This window comes from Rattus norvegicus, chromosome 8, assembly GCF_021556685.1.
Source record: "Rattus norvegicus strain SHRSP/BbbUtx chromosome 8, alternate assembly SHRSP_T2T, whole genome shotgun sequence".
In the NCBI taxonomy this organism is placed as follows: domain Eukaryota; kingdom Metazoa; phylum Chordata; class Mammalia; order Rodentia; family Muridae; genus Rattus; species Rattus norvegicus.
In genome coordinates this window covers 86610740-86632375 of record NC_141541.1, presented here as the reverse complement: position 1 = coordinate 86632375, position 21636 = coordinate 86610740, and the positions used below count along the sequence as shown (strand labels likewise).

Genomic DNA, 21636 nt, shown 5'->3' with positions numbered 1-21636 from the left:
ACCAGCAGCCATTGGTTCTTCTTTAATTTTCTTTCACTGCAGTTGGAACCTTCTAGTTGGAACCCACAGCCTAGGTGATTTTCAATAAGGCCTCACTGGAAGGGCATCATAAGCAGCCATAGATGTCAAACAAACCAGGTCAGATCTGAAAAGTATGTTGTTTTCCCAAAAGACTGTACACTAGCAACATGGCAGACAGACTGGGCTATCTCATGTGCTGAGCTATGTATTATGATCTTTGCACACTTCTTCATGGCTGCTATATTTCAATTTTCCACATCATGTGTTTATGCCCGTAAGCCGGAGTGTGGAGAGGCCAGAGGATAACTTGCTAGAATTAATTCTCTCTTCCATGTGGGTTGCGAGGATTGAACTGATGTCATCGGGTCTGGTGGCAAGCATCCTTACCTGCTAAGCCATCTCACCAGCTCCCTTAACAGCCCTTTAAAATGCATCAGATGGTTTGTTTCGTTAGTTCCCTCCAAAAGGCAAAATGGAACTGCTCTGTGGAAACACACATAAACTTAGCAAAGATGCAAAGAGCTGGCCTAGAGATCAGTTTTGAGAGGGAAGGGCCTTGGAATGGAGTGGGGACGGACGGGCCTGCAGTCATGGGAACTCCTGAAGGAGTTCTTGTTTCTAGCCTGCCTGTGCATACACAAGCATTTGTAGTGTAACTCTGCTAAAGTAAGTATTTCTTTCTGCATTTACACCAGAGCATTCACTAGATTCAAACAATGTGAATGTCTATAATGGGGACTATCTAATTATAATATTAATCACTATGTGCCATCGAAAATGAGACCACTCAGCTCCTTATATGCTTATAAGGGTCCAGAGTTAGATTGTCATCTAAAATGGCAAAAGCCAGGGTAGATACAGTACCAGATATGACACCACACACAGACACAGAATACACATAGAAAACAATATATTTTATATCTTATGTATAAAAACACATACACATTAGTTACCAATCAAATGGTGAAGATTATTTCGAAAACACCTGCTTGTGGCAAAGTTTGTTTCAGGTTTTGTTCTGGGCTATCTTTACTGCAAAGTGCTTCAGCAGAGAATAGGGGCTGAGTCGCTAACGAAGGAACAGAAGAAGCTCTTTATTTGCCTGTTGGGGTTTTTGGTGCTGAGGTGAAAGCCCAGCCCAGCACCACATGCTGAGTTTATGTTCTGCTGTGTAGCCATGCTGCTTAGTGTCCACAAAGAATATTCGTTTGAGAAAGGGTCTAGTTATGCCGCCTGGGCTGACCTCAAACTCAGGATCCGTCTGCCTCAGCCTCCTGAGTTCTGGGATTACAGGTGTGCACGGCTATGCCCGACAAAGCTTTGCTGTTGAAATTTGTTGCTGAGGATTGAACCCAGGGCCTTTAACATCTTGAGCCCAGTCTCAACCATCGAGCTATATCTCCAGCCCTTTACCAAGACTTTAAACAAAAATTCCTCACACGTGAGCCCGACATGGAGACACCGTAAGGGATAAAAATGAAGAGCACACAATCTTAGCCCTAGTGGAAGATTCTAGAGGAGGAGAAGGAGGAGAGGCGGCTCCCAATCTCTTCCTCTGTCCCCTTGTTTTCTGTTCTTCATAAATAGGATAAGGTCGTGCCTCTCGTTTTTATTCGTCACACATCTAGAAATCCCATTAAAAAAAATAAAACTAAGCAAAGAATTAAACACTTCCTTGGTGAAGCGTTCAACCTCACATCTCCATAGCTCTTCTGTCGTCTTTCTGTTCCTTCATTTTCCGCTCCCAAAGAGCAGAAAGGGAATGCCAAGCTGACATGCATAAGCCATAAGAAGACCTCTCCATCGAGTCTGAGGTCCACATCATTAAAAAAAAAAAAACAAAAAAAACCCCAAAAAACAAAAACAAAAAACCCCCCCAAAAAAACCCAAAAAAACAAAAAACAAAAAACAAAGACCCCTTCAGATAGCTCTGCTGAGGGCCTAAATCAGCACTCGGACAGAGCCACCAGAGACCAGTTTGCCCCAAAACCAAGTGCTTTTTTTAAAAAAGACTTTTTCTTTTTCTTTTTCTTTTTCTTTTCTTTTTTTCCCCATCTTTTTCTTTCTTTCTCTTCTTTCGTTTTTTTCTTTTCTTTTTGTCGGAGGAGGTGTTGAGACAGGGTCTCTCTACATAGTCCTGGCTCTCCTGGAACTCACTACGTAGACTGGGCTGGCCTTGAACTCACAAAGATCCAACTGCCTCTGTCTCCTGAGTGCTGGGATCAGAGGCATGGTGTCACCTGGCATGGTGACTTCCTATTCCTTACTGAGGATAAACACGCTCCAGTGAGAAGGCCTCGTCTACTGTTTGTTACAATTGGTTCCAACATCCCTCGCAGGCTATGCCGTGAAACCTATCTTCTAAGGAAATTCTGTGGAGCCCTTTAATGAATCATGATGGGGAGAGCAGGAAGCGGGCTCTGAGTTATTTTAAAGAACAGAGGTTTAGGAGCATCTCGTTGTTGAAGTGATCCAAGCCCATGCACGCCATCTCTTCATCGAAATCCCACCTGTTGCTCTTACCAGGCAGCGCGTACTGCTGCTGAGGATGAGAGCCGTAAGCGAGCAGAAAGGGGTCCTGCTGAGGGGAGTGGTACGTGACAGAAGGCACATAGCTGCTGAAATCCACAGGAACTTTCTCTTCGTAAGGCTCACCTCCGGGATTGGTCCACAAGGGATGATGGCCGGGTTGAGCTGCAGGTGGCTCTAGTGGAACCTGTTGGGGAGAGTGCTCCAAAGAGCTCTGGGAGGGAAGGTAGTCACAGGGCCAGCTGGCCACAGGCAGAGGATAGGGTGGATAGTAGGTGTCGTCAGTAGGACTTCTCCCTAAGACGGCATTTTTATTCCAGGTTTGTGCTTCATCATAATCTCCGTACACCCCGGGGACAGGAGGCTGGAACTGGTCTTCAGCGCTGTAGACCTTACTGCTGGAGAACTTATATCTCTCATAGAGCTTCGTGGGATCTAAGGTGGAAGTTGGATCTTCTAGCTCAGTGGTTCCCCCCAAGTCATAGCTCTTGGGGAAGGACAGGCAATCATTGAGGGAGTTCTGCTGGGGAGCGTTAGCTATTAAAGGTGTGCTGTAACCGCTGGGCAGTTGGACGCCTTCCTGGAATGACCAAGTTAAAGGTAAACTTCCCTGACTCGGGATTTCACCTGGGAGACCCTGGAAAGGGAAATGAACACCCACGTTAATAAGTTAGGCAAATCCACCTGGCTACCTCAGGTACCCCTGAGTTATTCTGCAAAAATCCCTCGATAAGATTGCCCTCATTCTTTGCATACTTCAAGCACAGACACAGCCTCTCCACTGTTGCTGAGGACCGGAGAGAAGAGGCCGACTCCTTATTCCTGTGCACAGAATAGAACAACTTTCTCATCTTTAAAGAGCTGGAAGCACCCTGTGGACACACTGGGTGTTTAATATACCTCATGCTCAGACATCAGATACCTGTCTTTTTGAGGCATTTATAAGGGGCTATTTAAGGTAAACAAGCAAAGAAACAAACCGGAGGCTTCCAAGATTTGTGTTAGTCCTGCTACAACTCACAGGGCTAGCCCTCACTCCCATCTCTGCCTCTCCCTTTTCCTTCGCCCTGACTTGGACTATTCTCGTTTTCTGTGTGAGAGACCAGGGTATTGTTGGGTTTGTTTTCCTCCTTTAGAGACTTTGCTTTGGGCTCATGGAAACTGCACGGAATAGAACATGAACTGGTCAACTTCAATGTCTTTATATAAATGGAGTAAGTATGCTATTCCACAGTTAGGAGAAGGAGCTACTAGGTAACCGTTAAATTGTTCTTTATGTAAGCTTTCCCCTCACAAGAGTGTAGTCTGAGGGGAGGGGAGAAAGGTTCCCGTTCCAAGTAGAGTGGCTGAGATACCCTGTGGCTGAGGTGTCCGATGAGGACCGGTCATGTGGATTTGAGAGCTCAAGGTCCTTTGCAATTAACTAAATCACAATTTCTTCTAAGGTACACTTAGAGCTTTGCAGGAATTAGCATTGCATCAAACAGACAAACTGATATTATGAAGCCATGGGGCAATGGGCTTCCTCACACTTCCCTCCACCGCTGGAGTGGCCATCGTTTTCAGAAATTAAAAAAAAAAAACCAAACAAACAATTTCATTATGTAGCCCAGGCTGGCTTCAAACTCTGCATCTTAAGTGTTGGTATAGCTCAGTGTCCCAAGAGCTGGTATCACACTAAAGATCACCCAGCTTAACAACTGAGTAGTTAGATCAGTGGTTCTCAACCTGTGGGTCATGACCCGTTTGAAGGGGTCACATAACTGATTTCCTGAATATCAGACATTTACATTACAGTTCAAAACAGTAGCAAAATTATAGTTATGAAGTAGCAATGAAATAGTTTTCTGGTTGGGGGTTACCACGGCACGAGGATCTATATTAATGTGTTGCAGCATTATGAAAGATTTAGAATTAGGAAGCGTGGATTTAGATGAAATTGGACACATTCAGGGTGGTATGGCCCTAGACCATCTGATTATCTAGACCAGTGAAGAAAATTATCTGTCCTAAGGATATAGGGAAAATTGAAAACAAAACCAAAACTCCAAACACATGAGGCCAATAACATTTTGTGAAGATTATTTTGATTAATTCCAAGTCTATTGGAACTAAGTCAAGCTTTTTGCTTTAAGATCTGTCGTAGGGACAACGAGCCTATGATCATATGGAATATTTGCAAGCCGGTTTCAGTTAGAATAAGAATTAAGGGTAACATCTCAGATTCAGCTTGCCTGATGGACACCTGCTTGTAGATGGGTCACCTAGAACAGAATGTTTGCCTTTCCTGGTCAGTAAAGGGCTGGGGCCATCTACCATGTCCACTGCTGGGGTTAAGGCTTTGCTGCACAGCTTGAGCACAATTGGGGTAGCTGACCTTCATTTCTGGTCTCCCCTTCATCCGTAAGGAGCTGGAGGCAGAGGCCATGTGCACTTTCTTCATGGCTCTTCTTGCCTCTGCTTCTAGCTTGGTCTCCGGCCTGGGATGATCGTGCTCTCCTTTGGACTTAGGAGAGACAAAGTAGTGAGAAGGAAACAAAAGTTAGTAACTGGGAAAAGTTTGCAACTAGCAATAGTTTTCAATTAGCAACAATCGCGCCTCAGATAAACCTCATTGGCTACCATACTAACACTGCGCAAAGCTCAAAAGTTAGTCACTGAATTGCCCCTGAGAAGGTATAGCTTTCGTTCTCTGTGCTGTCTTCTCTTGTGATCCCAGGTTAGCAGGGTTGCCTGCTACAACGGAAACTCTTCTGAAGCCCACCTGTGCTCCTGCCTGCCTCCTGTGCTATCAGGTCCCTTCCTTGCGTGGTCTCTGTCTCCTGTCACGTCCCCACAGTGTGTACACCAGTGACACTTCCCTCTCACTCATCTCTGGCTTGGCGCTTACATACTTACTGTTATTTTTCAGTCCTGCTTACAGAATAAGGACCTGAGGCTTAGAGAAAGGATGCCATTTGGATAACCTCCTTTAGTAAGCAGGGTCCTGGGGTTTCCACAGCCAAGCTGGGAGCCCAGTGGGGAGACATTCAGTACTTGTGTGAGCTGGCCTTTTAAGTGGCCGGTAGCTGGAGTTCAGCCTCTGTAGGAAGAGCTACATCACAGCTTGGCAAATGCCCCAGAGCAGGGCTGTGTCTTTGAGAGAGCTGGTTTGCCCATCTTTCACTGACAGTCTGACAATACCAGAACCCGGTCTTTACCTGTTAACATCCAGGCCCCATTAGTGTTTCTCACAGATCTTGCAGAAGCTGGGATTTCAAGGAGGAATCAAATTGATCACTGTGTGCAGTGGTAGTGCTGAGTCAGCACTGGTACCCAAGCTGGGGTTTGTGGGAGGCTACAGGCAGGATGCTGTCTGCCCTGGTCTAGGGGTGCTCAGTTAGACGTCGCCCCTCCACAGGAGGGGAGCAGTCAGTCAGGGTTTCCAGTGCTCCACCTCTGGTGAAGTAGGGCATGTGGGCATTTGCTCCCTGAGAGGGTGGGCACGGTATGGTATAGCCCTGTATCCCAAACCACCAATAAAATCCCTCTATAGAGAACATGGTAGACAGCTGCCCATGAGTAAGTAACTGAAATTCAACCTGGAAAAAGATGAAGCGTCCGTCATGCCTCCAGAAGTTGGTGACCGGGAAGCCGCCGTGGCCTCTGCAGGGAATTAGTTTCAGGGGTCCATTGCAGTTGGGACAGCTTTTCCCTAAAGAGGAAGCAGTGGAAGCAGCTATTGGGCCGCAGCAGAAGAGGATGCCCTTAGGCCCACAGTGACTGGACATCCCAGGGCAGGGCGGTACCCAAGGTGTGTGTGGGACCTCCCCTTTCAGAGAAGGGGAGGGGCTAGTGGGAGGAGGAATATGTAAGGGTGGGGCTGGGAGCAGAGGAGGGAGGGGCCCCGAGATCAGGATGTAAGAGAATTAATTAGTTAAAAAAGAAAAGGAAGGAAGGAAGGAAGGAAGGAAGGAAGGAAGGAAGGAAAGAAGGAAGAAAGGAAGAAAGGAAGAAAAAGAGATAAAGGTAACTATGGGACTATGCCCCATGGGCTGGTTCTGAGTCTGCGGTGCCCTGCTGGCTTTCAGCTTTGGTCCCAGGATAGTGGAGAGAAACCCTGCACAGTCACAGGTACCTCCTCCTGCTGCATTTTACCCATGACTACAGCGCTCTGTCTACCAATGACCAACTGGGATCACACATGGATACACTCAACAGCTGTCTGACAAGTGGGGTTGTTTTACAGGTGAAAGCATTCTGCAGAGCAGAGGCCCTCCCTACTTGTCCATGAATATTAAGTATTCTTTATACAGAGAAGATTTTATTTTATGATTAGTAACAAGACTTAAGGAGCAAAGCCGCTTGGGAGAGAGAACACTGCCACTGAAATTTCACTAAGTTGTAAACGACGGAGAGGAAGTTTTGAAGACTGGGAAAGAACATGAGTAACTAGAGGGGTAAAGAGGGTTAAGTGCAGGAGGCTGGGAGCATCTATTTCACAATCCAGTGAGTGTGATAAAAAGAAAGAGCAAAGACTTCCATGGGTAGTCATGGCGTGAATCTGAGTGGACAAAGTTGAGTTCACAAATTTAGTCCTGCTGTGCTACTCCTGAAGAATGTGTTCGTTGGGATCTCCCGGGACTCGGGGGTCAGGCAGCAAGTCTGAACTAATTTCTCCTGAACTTCCCATGAGTCAATCTCTCTCCAAAGCAACGGGGACATTCGTGAGGGGGCTCTGCACATGACAGGCCTTGGAGACATAGACGGGGAACAGGAGTGGGGGCGAGGAGATGGGTGACTCCTCCTCAGAGAGTTCTCTCTCAGAATAGCTTGTCTGTCACGGAACTCGAGTGGGAGCGTTGGCTGAGCCCTTGGTACATGTCCACCCTGGCTGCATCATCTAAGCAGACTCCCAGTCTCCCTGGCTGCCGCCCCCAAACCTCACTCACTCTGCTGCTTCTGCCTGGCTTTGTCACAGATGGCGGGTCTCAGGTAAATCTTGCGGCCTTCCTCCGTGGAACAGTCCCTGCTGCACACCACTACCCCCAGGCACGACTTCTTGAGGATCCGGGAGTTGTGGTTGTTGGTGTTGCGCATGGCCCAGCTGCTAAGATGGCGCTGTGCGCTCCTGTCGTCTGAGCTGTAGATGTGTTTCACGTAGGAGTCTGGCCACTCCTGGAACCAGTCAGTCTTCTTCACATTCTGACAGAAACGGAAGGATTTTGTTACATTTTCACACAGAGTACCTGCCAGATTGCCTCTGTAGAACCGATAAACGTAAGACATATCCGGGCCACAGGGGCAGAGCAAGAGGCCTTTGGTAAAGCCTTAACCAAATTTAATTCCAGCGGTGGCATCTGTGAGCACAAGTGGTTCCTTTTTTTTTTTTTTTTTTTTTTTTTGGAGCTGAGGACTGAACCCAGGGCCTTGCGCTTGCTAGGCAAGCGCTCTACCACTGAGCTAAATCCCCAACCCCCGCACAAATGGTTCTTAAACAGTTCTCGTGTTGTGGTGACACGCCCCTCCCAACACACATCATAAAATTATTTTCATTGCTACTTCATGGATTAATTTTGCCTCTGTTATGAATCGTAACGTAAACACTTGTGTTTTCTGATAGTCTTAGATGACCCCTGTGAAAGGTCTTTTGACCCCCAAAGGGGTTGCAACCCCCAAAGGGGTTGAGAACCACCAGCAGCACATTAGCCATAAGGTGTCTGCTGTGTCTGTCAAGCATTTGGTCACTGCACTAAGGTGAAATGGAATTTAACCCTTCTGAATTCTGCTGTTTCTGCAGCCCGTGGTGATAACAGTGATGGCCATTTCTCGGCAAGAGTTTTTGAGCAAACTAATCTCACTATGCACTTATACAATAACTATGAAAAACACAGGGATGTGGTGTCTCCTACCGCACTGCTTAATATTGGATACCACGAAGCCACCATCAACAGGCAATGCAGAGTTCTGGTTCAAAGAGGTCTGGAAGTGCACTTTTCCCTTCACAGACAGTTTCCTTGTTTTTCAATACTGCTCAGGCACGCAGAGGACTCAGGATGAGTCTGTGTGACTGCCAGGTACTGCCCTATTCCCTGCGTGTGAGCCTCTGACCGGACTCTGTTGTGTCAGGACAGAGCTGTGGTTCAGTCAGTCTGGAGTTCCAATTCAGCAAAAGAAACAGCTCTAGAGGCTGGTCCACATCGTGCCCCCGTGGCTGCTCTCGCACTGTCAAAGCAGTTATCATAGCAAATTTCATGTTGATTTGAACCACCATAAAGTCATACCATAAAGAGGCCCTTAGGGCCTAAGTTACTTTGTTCACTCTTCTGTTTCTACCGGTGTGAAATAGGAGTGGTAAGGCTTTCCTGCTTCAGGAGTTCTGGGGATTAAATGAATGCAAAATGCTTGCCACAGGGCACCTAGCAAGCTGGAGGCTGTAAATAAAACGGAGTCGCTGGGTGTGGCTCATTCTCCCAGGCTCCCGTGATAGATGCCTCAGATGGCAGATCCCACCTATTTCTTAGAATGAGAGCCATTGTAGTTTGACTCTGCCCACCATCATGACTCTCAGAGACCTGACATGAAATAAGGACAGTTTTCACTGAGAAGATTCTCAAAGGTCATGGTAGAAGATTCTGGAAAAACCAGAAAAAAAAAAATCAAGGTACCAATTCTTTGCTTTCCCCACAAGAATTCACAGCACAGAACATTAGTTAGCAAAGCCTAGGAATGTCTGAAGGCAAACATCAGGGTCAGGATGGGTGAGCTTCCCCTAGGTTAGACTTCCACCCAGAAGGAGTGTGTAGCTGGAGGCACCCCTGCCGCCCAGCAGTCAGGGGCAGTCCTTCCCTGCCGGAAGGCGCAGCCAGGAAGGATGTGCTGCCATCATTCCCTCTCCTAAAGGGCACCCTGGCCACTGTGACCTCGTGTTGTTGTTCAGTGTCCATGTAAGAATCCCCATAGAACCTCGACATCCATCTTTTCTTTCTCCTCTTCACTGAAATTCTAGTCATCACTTTCCAGCTTTCTCTCAAGGGAGAGCATAGCAGAATATACTTTGCTTTGCTTTTTTTTTTTTTTTTTAAAGATTTATCGTATACTAGTACACTGTAGCTGTCTTCAGACACACCAGAAGAGGGCATCAAATCCCATTACAGATGGTTGCGAGCCGCTATGTGATTGCTGGGATTTGAACTCAGGACCTCAGGGAGAACAGTCGGTGCTCTTTTTTTTTTGGAGTTGGGGACCAAACCCAGGGCCTTGCGCTTGCTAGGCAAGCGCTCTACCACTGAGCTAAATCCCCAACCCTAGTCAGTGCTCTTAATCACTGAGCCATCTCTACAGCCCCTTTGCTTTGCTTTTAAAGTTTTACTTTATTCCCTGATTATGTATTTGTGTGGATAGAGGTATGTATATGCGTGTGACCAGGGTAGGTGCTGGGAACTGAACTCCTAACCTGAGTTATCCCTCCAACCGCAGTAGGTTACCTTCGAGATACTTAAAATACAGATTAAAACTCTAAAATGTATGCTTACCTTTAATCGTTTGAGCTATAAAAGATTGGTGGATTTGTATTATTCAAATGCGACATACAGGTATCAAGATAGGAGAGACAAGGACAGACATTTAGAGGAAAGCATAGATTTCTTTGTGAGAGTCCCACCTACCCACTTCCACTGTAGCTGTTCAGAACTACAAATTCCATGAGCCAAGAGGGGTGAAATGAGAGCCCCTCTGACCTTCAGACCAAAGCAAAGATTTGTGTGCATGGAGAAGGAAGTGACTCTCAACATCTTTGAGGCTATTCCCCTGATACCCTAGTTTTCTACTTCTATTAGTTAGTAATGCAAGGAACCTCCCTAAAGGAAGAGTGACCCCCATGAAGCCATGACCGTGGGGAGCCGTGAATGCAGGAAGCTCCTCTTGGCTGTTGCTTATTTATTCTGTCATTTGCCTGGACGTTTAGAGAAATCTTTGACAACTTTTTCTATTAAAATGGGCGAAGTGGTGGATCCAGAAGAGGGAGGCAGTTCTGAAAGCCCTTGTAATTTACCACGGGAAATGTTGTTTTAAAAATCAAGAACGCTGCTTCTTAACCTTGCTAGCAAGTCCCAGCAGACCTTCCCTTCTTTTTAGAACCTTTGTTAATTTAATTTCTAACTTTTCATAAAACACTTTCTTCTTTTTAGACACTATGTTTACTTTAATTTCTAACTTTTCATGAGTAACTCTTTGTTTTGGCTCTTGGTTAAGAAGTTTATAATTGAAAGGAAACACCCTTAAGTTTTCCAGCATGTCACATCTAACAAATTTGTATTTTTATCATCTCCTGGGTAGCATCATTAGGAATGTAATTGATATTTCTATGACCTCTCTGCATAATTTCATCCTATAATTTACTCAATCAGTACCTTTTAAGCTATATGAAAATACAGGGCACTCTTTACATGACCTTCATTTTAATTTAATTTAGTCATTTGTAGTTTTAACAGACTCTCATAAAATACATATACTGTTATACAAAACTAATAAAATCAGATTCTTAAGTTAGGTATCAAAGCAATCACAGAATGAGCCAGGAAAGGTGGTTTTTGTCTATAATTTTAGCAGCGGGGAGGCTGAGCCATGAGAATTGCTTTCATACCAGCGCCAGCTTGGATCACACTGTGTGAGATCATCTCAAAAAATAAAAGGGAAAGAAAAAAGAACCCAAATTTTACATCATGTTACTACATTAGAATTAATTTTCATTCTTAGTATGGTCTAGTCTTCTATAGAGCAATTACCTTCCAGCATTACTAGTTTATTAATCCTTTATATAAGTATCTTCAAATAGATCAAGGACATCAAACACTCACAAAGCAAATGAGGACTCCTCTAGTCCAAGTTATAGACTCACAATGTTGCTAAGGCTGGCCTTGTGCTAGAACCATAGGAACACCACACCATACCTAGCTTTTCAAACAGACACGTTAAGCAAATCTGGTAAAAGATAAGATGTGACTTACTAAAAACAAAACAAGAATGTAAGTCAGGGGTGGTGGCCCACACCTTTAATCCCACTCAGTCCCATCACTCAGTAAACGAAGGTAGGCAGATTTCTAAGAGTTCAAGGCCATCCTGGTCTACATAGCAAGTTCCAGGCCAGCCAAGGTTACATAGTGAAACCCTATAACAACAAAGGAAACAAAATATACTGCCGTTTTGACCCTATAGATAAATTTTTTGGAGCGAATTTGCCTCTTCTGGGTTGCCTATAGGTGCATGGAGTTCTAAATGTCTTCTCAACCAATGTCTTTACATCCAGAATTGCTCTCTAGCAACCCTGCTACTTCCCACCTGAGGAATGACCATACTACAGGGTGTTTCTGTTTTTAGTTATCCTGCTGACTCTTACCAGCCGGAGGGCTTCTCTGTAAACAACCTTTCACCTGTTCCCTAACTGCAATATGTTTCTAGAGCAAACGTGTGTGTTTACCCTGGATTTCTCTGTGTGATGGCCTAAGGAGGCAAGAATGCTTTGGAGTTTGGAAATTCATTTCATATCGGAATGGGAGCTTTTGGGTCTTGAGTTTCCGGGGAGCTGATTGATGAATAGTACGAATCCTCTGTCTAGGAAGTGTGTGCGTGTGCGTGTGCGTGTGTGTGTGTGTGTGTGTGTGTGTGTTTTATTTTTCTTTCTTTTTTTTTTTTTTTTGGTTCTTTTTTTCGGAGCTGGGGACCGAACCCAGGGCCTTGCGCTTCCTAGGTAAGCGCTCTACCACTGAGCTAAATCCCCAGCCCCTTTATTTTTCTTTTTAAGGCTAACTTGGTCACTCACGTTCTCTGCCTCCTACGTGGGAGTATTATAGGCACACACCCCCAGCCTGGAAAAATGTATGTTAGCACACATGGCAGCTCTGCCCCCATGTTCAAGTTCCTCCATATCTGCTGACCTCAGCTCTCAATATTCTCTCTGCCTCACATTCTGGGGGGGTGCGAGCATGACATTAAAAATAGGGAGGAATATGGGCCACTGAGCCAAGAGCGATTAAAATTTACTCTAAAGGTTTCCTAAGACAGCTGCAGCAAGTGCAGAACAAGTCAACTGCATCTTCCAACACAAGTCCCGAAAACGAATGCTTGCCTGGCTTGGTGACGTTTATCTGCCCTCGGGATGGATGGATATGTTTTTCTGTCTTCCAGTCTCCTCACATCCACCAAAGGGGAACTCAAGGAGAAATGGAAGGAAACCAAAGAGAGACAGAAGACTGTTCGTTGCCGTGAGAACCCAGAAAGGTGGTGAGCTGCGACTGGAGTTCCCAACCCCTCTGCCCTGCCCAGGACAAACTGAAGGATCAACCGTTTCAGAATTTGGTACTAGCAGACTCCGGGCTTACTAGTCACAGTCACATGCCCAGTGAAAGCATCTTTAGACACCAGGAAGAGAAGACAAGATAGGGCGATAACCACAGAAATTTGGTCTTAATTAATGCTTGCCATTAAATTAGAGTTCAAAGGTTATTTGCTAGTTGGGCTTGTGATTCCAGCACGTGGGAGGCAGAAGCAAGAGGATCGTGAGTTTGAGGCAACTCTGAGCTTTGGGGGATTTCGGGTCAGCTTGGGCTGCAGAGTAAGCCACCCTCCCCTCCACACATACACACTCTTTCTTGCATGTGCACGCACACCACAGCTATTTGCATAGAAGAGCCCAAAGGCAGTGTGATAAGCAAAGCACTCGTGGGTAGAGTAGGGACCACCCAATGAGCCCACGGATCATAGTTCCACAAGTCCTTCAAGAGCAGGCTGTGACCGCAGGGACACCACTCGTCAGATAGCCCAGCATCAGGGTTAACTGTTAAAAGGACTACAGTAAAGAAGAAGCTATGGGGTCGGATGGCTTATGAGGAGTCAGTCCGCTGGCAAGTACGTGTGTGAACTCCGCTGGCTGTGAACCGTGTGTGTGAACTGAGACTGAGTGACCTCGCTTTGAAAGGGAGGAAGCAGTGCTTTTCTTTGGCTCTATCTGTTCTTGGGGTGCCGGGAAAACCAAGAGGTGCTCAAATCCTAGGCCTTACATCTCCCCTTGACATACCTCAGTTAGCTGTGTGGTGGAAGTTCTGAAGTAGTTCACCTGGCTAGATCTGACAGATTCCCTTCTAGAGCCTGGGGGCGTCAAGCATCAGGCTTCACAGCCTCCTGCTGGGGCAGTCCTGCAAGCACATACCTGAGGCAGCTTCATGTCGTTAATATCCCAGCTCAGTATCTCTTTGTCTTCAGGATCAAAGTCGTCCAGTTCCATGATGAGGTCGGCTCAACACAGGCTCTTCTCAAATCGTCAGAGATGTCTCGAGAGCTCGCAGTCTCAGAACTCTGTCCACGAGAGCAGCTGAAGGGCTTGTTTTTCAAAGCTAAGTAAATAAATGGTAATAACATATATGACTTAAGAGATTAGAAACTACAAAGCCAGAGGTGGTGGCTCGTACCCCAGAGACCGAGGCAGGAAGGTTGTCATGAGTTCGGGGCCAGCCTGAGTTACAATGTGAGACTGTTTCCAAAGAGTGGGGGGGGGGGGAGCGCTTAGGAGTTAAAAGTGCTTCCTCCTAAGCCTGAAGATAGAAATTCGGTCCCTGGAACCCAAACCGTAGAAAACCCACAAGCTGTCCTCTGACCTCGGCATGTGTGTGGGCCTGTGTGTATGCACTCACACACGTCCATAAAAGTTACGAAAAGAAGAAGCAACAAAGTAAAACAATACAGAAAGAATCCATTTATCACCTGTCCTCCAGAAATAGCAATTTCATTGACGTTTTTTGCAAGTACCAACTGCTAATGAAAAAACAAACTGCCAAAGCCAGTAGCATTTGCTACAGTAGGCTTGTTTGCAGTTCCAACACCCTGGTCCCTTTTAGCCTCAGGTTGGTTTCCAGCCTCATTGCTAGACCTGGGTTATGAGAGCCTTAGGAGACATCAATAATGCCTAGAGCCACCCAGTTCTACATAAAGTATGTAAATTTACATAAAGAGACACAGCTAGCCTAGGATATATCCCCATAGCAGTTTAGAGGAACTAATATGTTCATAGATAAATACCAAATACTGTCCGCCACCTTTCCAAGATCAGCTACCGCTCTGTGGTAACGGCTCGCCCCAAAACCATGAAGTCCCTTCCTCTTCGCAAACACTGGCTAACATTCCAGACCAACTGTGTGAGAGGGTCTCTTTTCTCTTTCTGACTTTGCTTCTGTGCTGAGGCGTTTGTGGTGCCAAGGATAGACGCTGGGGCTTGCACAGTCCACCCAGGCACTACCATAGCTCCTCATCTATGACTTCTAGATAAATCCCTATGTTTAGGAAACAATTATTGAGCTGCTGGGAAAAAAAGGGTTTACACCCCAATCCAGACAGCTTCTATGACAAGTAGAGAAGTAGTGAATATTAAAGTCCCTGCCACTGCCCAAACTTGGAATTAGAATGGGTATGACCCATGGCACACTTTACACAAAATGGAACAGATTTATTATTTTTTTTAAAAAAAGTTGGAAAACAAGATTTATATCCTCAAAATCTAAAAATGTATTTTTTGCTAAGGCTAGATACTTGATTTTAAATTAAAAACAGAGGAATAAAAATTATACTCCCGGGTTGGGGATTTAGCTCAGTGGTAGAGCGCTTGCCTAGCAAGCGCAAGACCCTGGGTTCGGTCCCCAGCTCCGAAAAAAAGAAAAAAAAAAAAAAGTCTGTAAAAAAAAATTATACTCCCAAAAAGTATAGTAATTTTTGAAACTTTACAGAGTCTTCAAAGAGACACGCACTTTTACGAAGTGAATGAGGATTAATTTCGTATTTTCCTAAAAATTAGGAATAAGACATTGGGGAGGGGGGTGGGCTGCTTTATCCTGTCAGTAAGTAAACTCAATCTCTCCCCAGGATTAAAATAAAAGATCTAAATTCGTCAAGACTTCCTTTAAGAGTCATGACCAAAGCGTGTTCAGTTTTCATCATTTTTACAGACCACGAACTAGAACAAATAAAGCAGTGTACAGGCCCGTGGCCGTGGCCACGCAACTTACCCTTTCCATCTTCAGTGCTCCTGAGGCCTGAGTCCCTCCTTCTCGTTCAGCTTCTTGTCCAGGTGTCATACAAGTGTCAGCACTGGCTCAGGTCCTGCAAGTTCTTTTCTAAGTGGTCGCTGTTCCCTAATCCAGGTCAGGGTACATTATGCTAATGACTCTGGCAACCGTCCAATCAAAATCAAGATGCTTTCAGACAGGGACAGGTAGGAGTAGCCCAGCTCTTCTCAGGGTGTCAGCCACGTGATGACTATTCTGTGGTGTGCTTCTGAACTTTCCCCTCCTTTAGGCTAAGAGGACATCTAACTTAAAAGGATGTTGAAGAAAAAACTGAAAAGAAATACAGATTTTTTCTTCCTGATAGTTTTATAGGTCGAATCCAAGAGCGACTGTTTTACAGTCCGTGTATTTTATCCTGCCTGTGTGTGAGCTAGAAGGAGGGAGGGAGACACACGACAGTGCAAACACGGAGGTGGTGGTAGAAATTTCTGAGAGAGTTTTTAGATAGCTAACAGCCCTAAACCAGAAACATTGAAAGTTTCCCTAATTCTAGGTGTATCAATCCTTACACAAATGCAGTTCCTTTTCAAGACATCCTCGGGAGTTCTCTCTAGAAATGTCCTCAGAACACCGGGCGAGCTCTGCTCCTCTGTTGAATTCCAGGTAGTCTGCTGGGCTTCAGAGATATAACGGAGAATCAAAGACCAAGAAATTCCGTGTAGCTCAGAGTGGTAGGGCAGGGCTGTCACTCCAGGGAGTGTCTCTGCAAGTTCAAGGCCAGCCTGAGCTGACAGTAAGCCCACCCCCACTCCTGCCCAGATCTTTTTTCTACTTCCATATCTAAATCTGACCCATCTTTTAGGAGTTCTAACATACCCTTCTGGTACCTTCCAATACCGTCCTAAAAAAACATGACTTCTCATGGTATTCCAGAACCCTTAACCATATCACTTACAGTAGTAACTTTTTTCTAATTACAAAATAAAACCAACATCTTTTTTGTCATTGTTGCTGATTCATATTGCAGTCTTTCAGTAGATTTCCGAGACTGTGTTTTGGTCACATACCTTCAAACTTTTGCTTTTTTCCTGCATATACCAAATGTAGCTACTGTTTGCTTTCTTTGTGGGGTTGCCTCCTCTCGTTGGGATGAATCTATTCTGGCTTATCAGCTGCGCTGAGTTGAAGTTTTTTCCTCCTTCCCTTCACAGGAAGCCCCTGCTGGGTTCTAGCAGCAGAACCAGAGCCATTCCTGTCCCAAGGACAGGTCCTACCCAGTGAGCTGCAGACCCTCAGGCTGAGAGCTCAACTTGCCAAATCCTGACTTCTGCTTATTGGCTCTGTGAATTCTTTGGGTTTGTTTGTTGATTTGTTTGCTCATTAATTTTTGAGATGGGAGTGCCTCACGTAGATAAGGCTGAACATGAACTTGAAATTCCCGCTCCTTCTGCTTCTTTCTCCCAACTGTTAGGATTACAGCAGTGCACATGGTGTTTTAATGAGATTAATAACAATGATAACCTTAGCAACTTCCTTTGACTGAATTCTTAGAATCAATCAGGGACCATACTGGGCATTTCCCTAAATGACACTTGACCCTCACAGTCACCCTGTCACTACCGTTCCTCCTCCCCAGGCATGGCCACTGTGCTCAGCTAGGAGCTATTCTGATATCTTCTTCACAAAGAAGGAAGTCGAGCCTCAGATAAACAAAATTGTACAGTCGAGCATCACAGACACACGATGCTGGCTGGGGTCTGTGGTCTTCTCCTCAGCCTCCGTGGAGGCAGGAGTCTCTGTGTCCCTTTTCCATTTTCGCCTCCTCTCTGGACAAAGACCGTGCCCTAAGCCATGTGGATAAACCATGTGGAGTTACTGACTGTACCCCTGAAGCTTCCTCCCCCAGTCCGTCAGTCTGCTGCCAGTCTGTTGGGATCTTTCTGGCTGATTTCATGGGTATAGTAGTAATGTTTTGGGCATTGGCAGTGGGGTAACTTTGTGTGGGACTGTCTCATGCACCGAATCCCTAAACATTCCATTCCGGCAACATCATGCCCTCTCTGTGGCATTCATAACCCAGGCATTGGCCATGTTTGAAACTGTCAAACAAAGAAGGCAAGAGTCATATCATGCTGCCTTTCTCTGGTTTAGGACCTCTCTGCCATCTCTGTACTGAAGGTCCTGCCTAGCTATGGCCTCTGATTTCTACCTAACGTGTGGACTTCCTCCACACTTACAATGTTGCTTCCAGAATCTATTTCAATTAGTGTTCCGGAGTCCAATTCCCCAGTTGTGCCATGCCTCATTTCTATCCAGAAGTCTTCAACACTCATCCTGTGTTAGACACCATATCACTTGCTCCTTACTGCTGCCTCAGGAAGTAGGCTTTATTAAACCATGTTAGTCGACATTATAAAGAAGTAAGGCCCAGCACTGGTCAAGGGAGGACTATCGCCAGAGAAGGGCGATGTTGGAAATCATTTCTCGGACTATGGAACAAAGCTACTGCTCTTTCTGGTTCCTTCTGGAATCAACCTTACCTCACCCCTCCCCCACCATCTTTTAGAAAGTCACTTTTTCCCCCCAAGGCTATCAGGACTTTCTGTCCCACCTGGCAAGGGACCCAGCCTGACCCAGCTTTTCCCTGGAATTTTCCAAATTAGAGGCAGAGAGAACGGGTCTTTCATCTGAGAGGCCGAGTGGAAGGTTGCAGATGTACATCTTGGCTGCACCACAGCGTCTCAAAGGACGGAGCCAGCCAGAAGAAAGGAATGGCCGAGGAGGGGAGCCGAGGTCTGGACAGCAGCCTGAGACCAGCTCCAGTCCTCAGACATGCCACGGAGTGACACAATAAACGTTTTGCATACCTTCAACCCTCAGAACTGGGTTTTCCAACATACACCTGAGAGGGGTCTTTGAACATACCCTCAGCTCCCAGTCCACGAGTGTGGAGCTCACCCATGCTTCTGAACAAACCACTCTCCTTCATCGTTATGAGTCTAAAGGTGAGACTGGAAGGGTTTGCATGGCATCCCTGAATATTAGGAAAGGTTTTGGGAGGTCTCACCTGGCTCAGAGTGAAGAACTCAGAGATGGACCACACTGTCAGCCTCTTAGACACGCGGCTCCTGCTTGGCCCAAAGATCCACCTTCTGATCTGTGCAAAGCTGACTTTGAGGGTTTCCTCTAGGGCTTCTGAATATTGATCTGTAGCTTTCGATGGTTTCTTCGTGCAGTACAAAAGCCCTCCAGTTTCTAAGGCCAAGTTGGGGCACCTTAATCCCAGTTCTTGCCCCTTTCTGTTCTAAGGAGAGTTGGGCCTGCATTCTCCACGTCTCTAGCAGATGACAAACCTGGCCCCCTTTTAGCCCAAGCTTGCTTGCTTGCTTTCTTTCTTTCTTTCTTTCTTTCTTTCTTTCTTTTTTCTTTTTTTCGGAGCTGGGGACCGAACCTAGGGCCTTGCGCTTGCTAGGCAAGCGCTCTACCACTGAGCTAAATACCCAACCCCTAGCCCAAGCTTTCTAAGGGAAGTCCCTGGGTGTCATGGTGCTCTGTGGAAAATGATGTGATGTCTTAAATACTTACTATCAGGCCGGACTGTTTTGCCACATATCTTCTATGTGGTCTAAAAGACATGAACCATGAACCCAACTGCCCACCTATAAAATTGTTTAACTTAAAGTCAAACAAAACAAGAATAACAACGAAAATCCTACCTAGGGCATAGTGGCACACACCTGCAGTCCCGGTACTCTGGGAGGCAGAAGCACAGGCTCACCCTTGACTTTGTCAAGCTGGAGGTTAGCCTGACCATGTGAGACTCTGCCTCAAAAAAAAAAAAAAAAAAGTCGAGGCTTGTTCCCACACTTTAGATGAATCGACATTTCAAAGTAATTAGTTATAATTTAAGATCCCACCTACTACAAAGGACAGCTTGTAGATAATAGACTGTCTTTTGAGTCAGTCACTCTGAAATTTCCCTAAATTATATTCTGATATAACAGAAAAGCCATGTACCGGACTACTTCTATCTGAAAAGTTATCATGAGTACTTGGATTTGTCTTGCCCGTGAATCCTTAGCAATAAGAAACCATAGCCACCATCTCTCAAAAGTCAGTGTAGTTTTCTTTGGTCAGAAATATTTATCTGGGTAGTGTCACCAGGTCAGGGTCTTCTCCAGTGCCACTTTGGAAACCAACTGTTTTTCCTTCATGCCAGGTAACTGGCAAAAAACCCGTGGAATGGAGCAGAGTCTTGCATTAGCTTTTACATTTCACGTGAGGGGCTCTTCGCTATTCTGTAATCCACTCTACCAAAACTGAAGAGAAATCCGTACAGAGATTGTCTTACAAGGAAAAGGCAGAGCCTATGAGGATGTCTAATGACTAAAGGTGCTTGCTGTTGTCCTGGTAACCTAAATTCAACCGTCCTGGACCATCGTGCATGAAAAGAACTGACTCCCCCAGTTCCCCTCCTCCCACCCCCCAATATAAGTATTTCTCAAAAGAAAGGCTGATATTTTCAGGTTGAAAATAGTTGAACCTACCAAAGATAAAGTCTACCCTCCAGCCCTTCAACAGTTACAGTGTGGAGGTTGCCATATGTGGCTATTTCTGGGGTTGTTGACTAGAATTGACCAGCTAAAAATCTTTGTTTGGTCGGTTGGTTTTTGAGTCTGGGTCTTGAGTCAGTGTAGCCCTGGAATTCACAGAGATCTACCTTCCTCTGTCTCCTGAGGGCTAGGATTAAAGGTGTGTCCCCCCCTCCCCACCCCCAACCCCCCTACCCCAACACAACCCCCAGGCCCCCACTCCCTGGCTGGCGAGCTAATCAACTAAAGCTTTCAGATTCATATACTTCCTAAATTAAAAACAAACCAGAAAATAATAGTGTCTGTGAAGTGACTTTCAGGCAAAGGAGAAACTGCCCCGAGTATTTTTTGTAAACGACGTCTATCCCAGCCATCCCTTTGGAACCAAATAGAGGGGCAGCTCCCCATGAGCTGCATGCCTGGCTTCTTCTGAGATGGTCCCGTTTCTTTTGATGTGGCAATCTTGACGTCATTTTAGGAATATCAAATACAACTGGGAGCCTAGGCCTAAGCTCCCAGCGTCTTCAAAGTAGAAGCAGGTATGAGACTTGAGGCCATGCTCTGTCGCAAAAACAAAATGAAACAAAGTAAAACAAGCAATCGGCAGATTTGGTGATATGGGGTTTGAACCGCTGATGCTGCCGCTGCAGTAAACAAAAGAGCTTTGATGTGCTCAGGGGTTTCTAAGAGTAAAAACTGGTGGGGAATCCAAAACATTTGCAAACTGTGGCTATGTAACACAGCGAGGGTCAGGGACATGAAGTATGCTTGTGAGGCCAGGCGGCCATTGCTGCTACCCATCTCCAGGGCTCTTCCCAGCCCCTTGCGTTCCCCGTTCTATAGGAACTGACTTCTCCAGGTAGCACAGTGGTTCTCGACCTTCCCAATGCTGCAACCTTTAATACAGTTCCTCATATTGTGGTTACTCCACCATAAAATTATTTACTACTTCATACCTGTAATTTTGCTATCGTTCTCGATTCAATCCCTCCCCATGGGGTCGTGACCCACAGGTTGAGAACCGCTGCCTTCCCATAATGTGGTCAAAGCTCACTGGTGTAGCATGTCAGAGTGCCTTCCTTTCTGAAGCTAGTAAAACATCAGATTGCATGCGTGCACCACACAGTCTTTATCCAAACGTTAGTTGCTCAGTTGTGGGTAAGCACCAAACTCTGGTCAAAAGACGGAAGACTGTTTTGGAGGATCTTCACAATTCGACAGGAAGTGCTCACCTTCAGCTGCTCTCAACTCTCACCACGGGACTGGGTTCCAAGGAGAAGAGAGAGGAAAGGAAAGAAGCATTTTCACTGGGCCTGGGAGTTCAGGCCTATAATCTCAGTCCTCTGTTAATCTGCATTTGTGCCCAGCCTGGACGGCAAAGTTCCCAAGTCAACTACCTCCCTAGGCCCCCTGTCTCAACAAAATCCAGCAGGCAGGATCGCTAAGCAGGTCAAATGCTTGCA

General features: G+C 45.8%; 1 protein-coding gene and 1 non-coding gene across 3 annotated transcripts; both read right to left on the bottom strand.

Moving 5' to 3' along the window:
• Nucleotides 1-914: 914 nt before the first annotated feature.
• Gcm1 (glial cells missing transcription factor 1) lies at nucleotides 915-15630 on the bottom strand. 2 transcript variants are annotated; one of them, NM_017186.2, is given in 6 exon segments: nucleotides 2416-3187; nucleotides 4928-5056; nucleotides 6132-6244; nucleotides 7482-7734; nucleotides 13736-13919; nucleotides 15582-15630. In NM_017186.2, coding segments are annotated over 5 exon segments (1311 nt in total). In that variant the 5' UTR covers nucleotides 13811-13919; nucleotides 15582-15630; the 3' UTR covers nucleotides 2416-2446.
• Nucleotides 5047-5194, bottom strand: LOC120094539 (U4 spliceosomal RNA). The gene has a single exon (XR_015628271.1). It is a non-coding gene; the product is annotated as a U4 spliceosomal RNA (small nuclear RNA).
• Nucleotides 15631-21636: the final 6006 nt, after the last annotated feature.

Bases quoted from the DNA above. Each gene is read 5' to 3' on its own strand.
- Gcm1 (XM_087560723.1), bottom strand. From the start codon at position 7,818: ATGTCTTACGTTTATCGGTTCTACAGAGGCAATCTGGCAGGTACTCTG. The intron at 6,245-7,481 runs GTGAGTGAGGTT...CTTCCTCTTTAG, and splicing joins AGCCAGGCAGAAGCAGCAGA to GGAAAAGCTGTCCCAACTGC. The intron at 5,057-6,131 runs GTTGAATTTCAG...GTCTCTCCTAAG, and splicing joins GACGCTTCATCTTTTTCCAG to TCCAAAGGAGAGCACGATCA.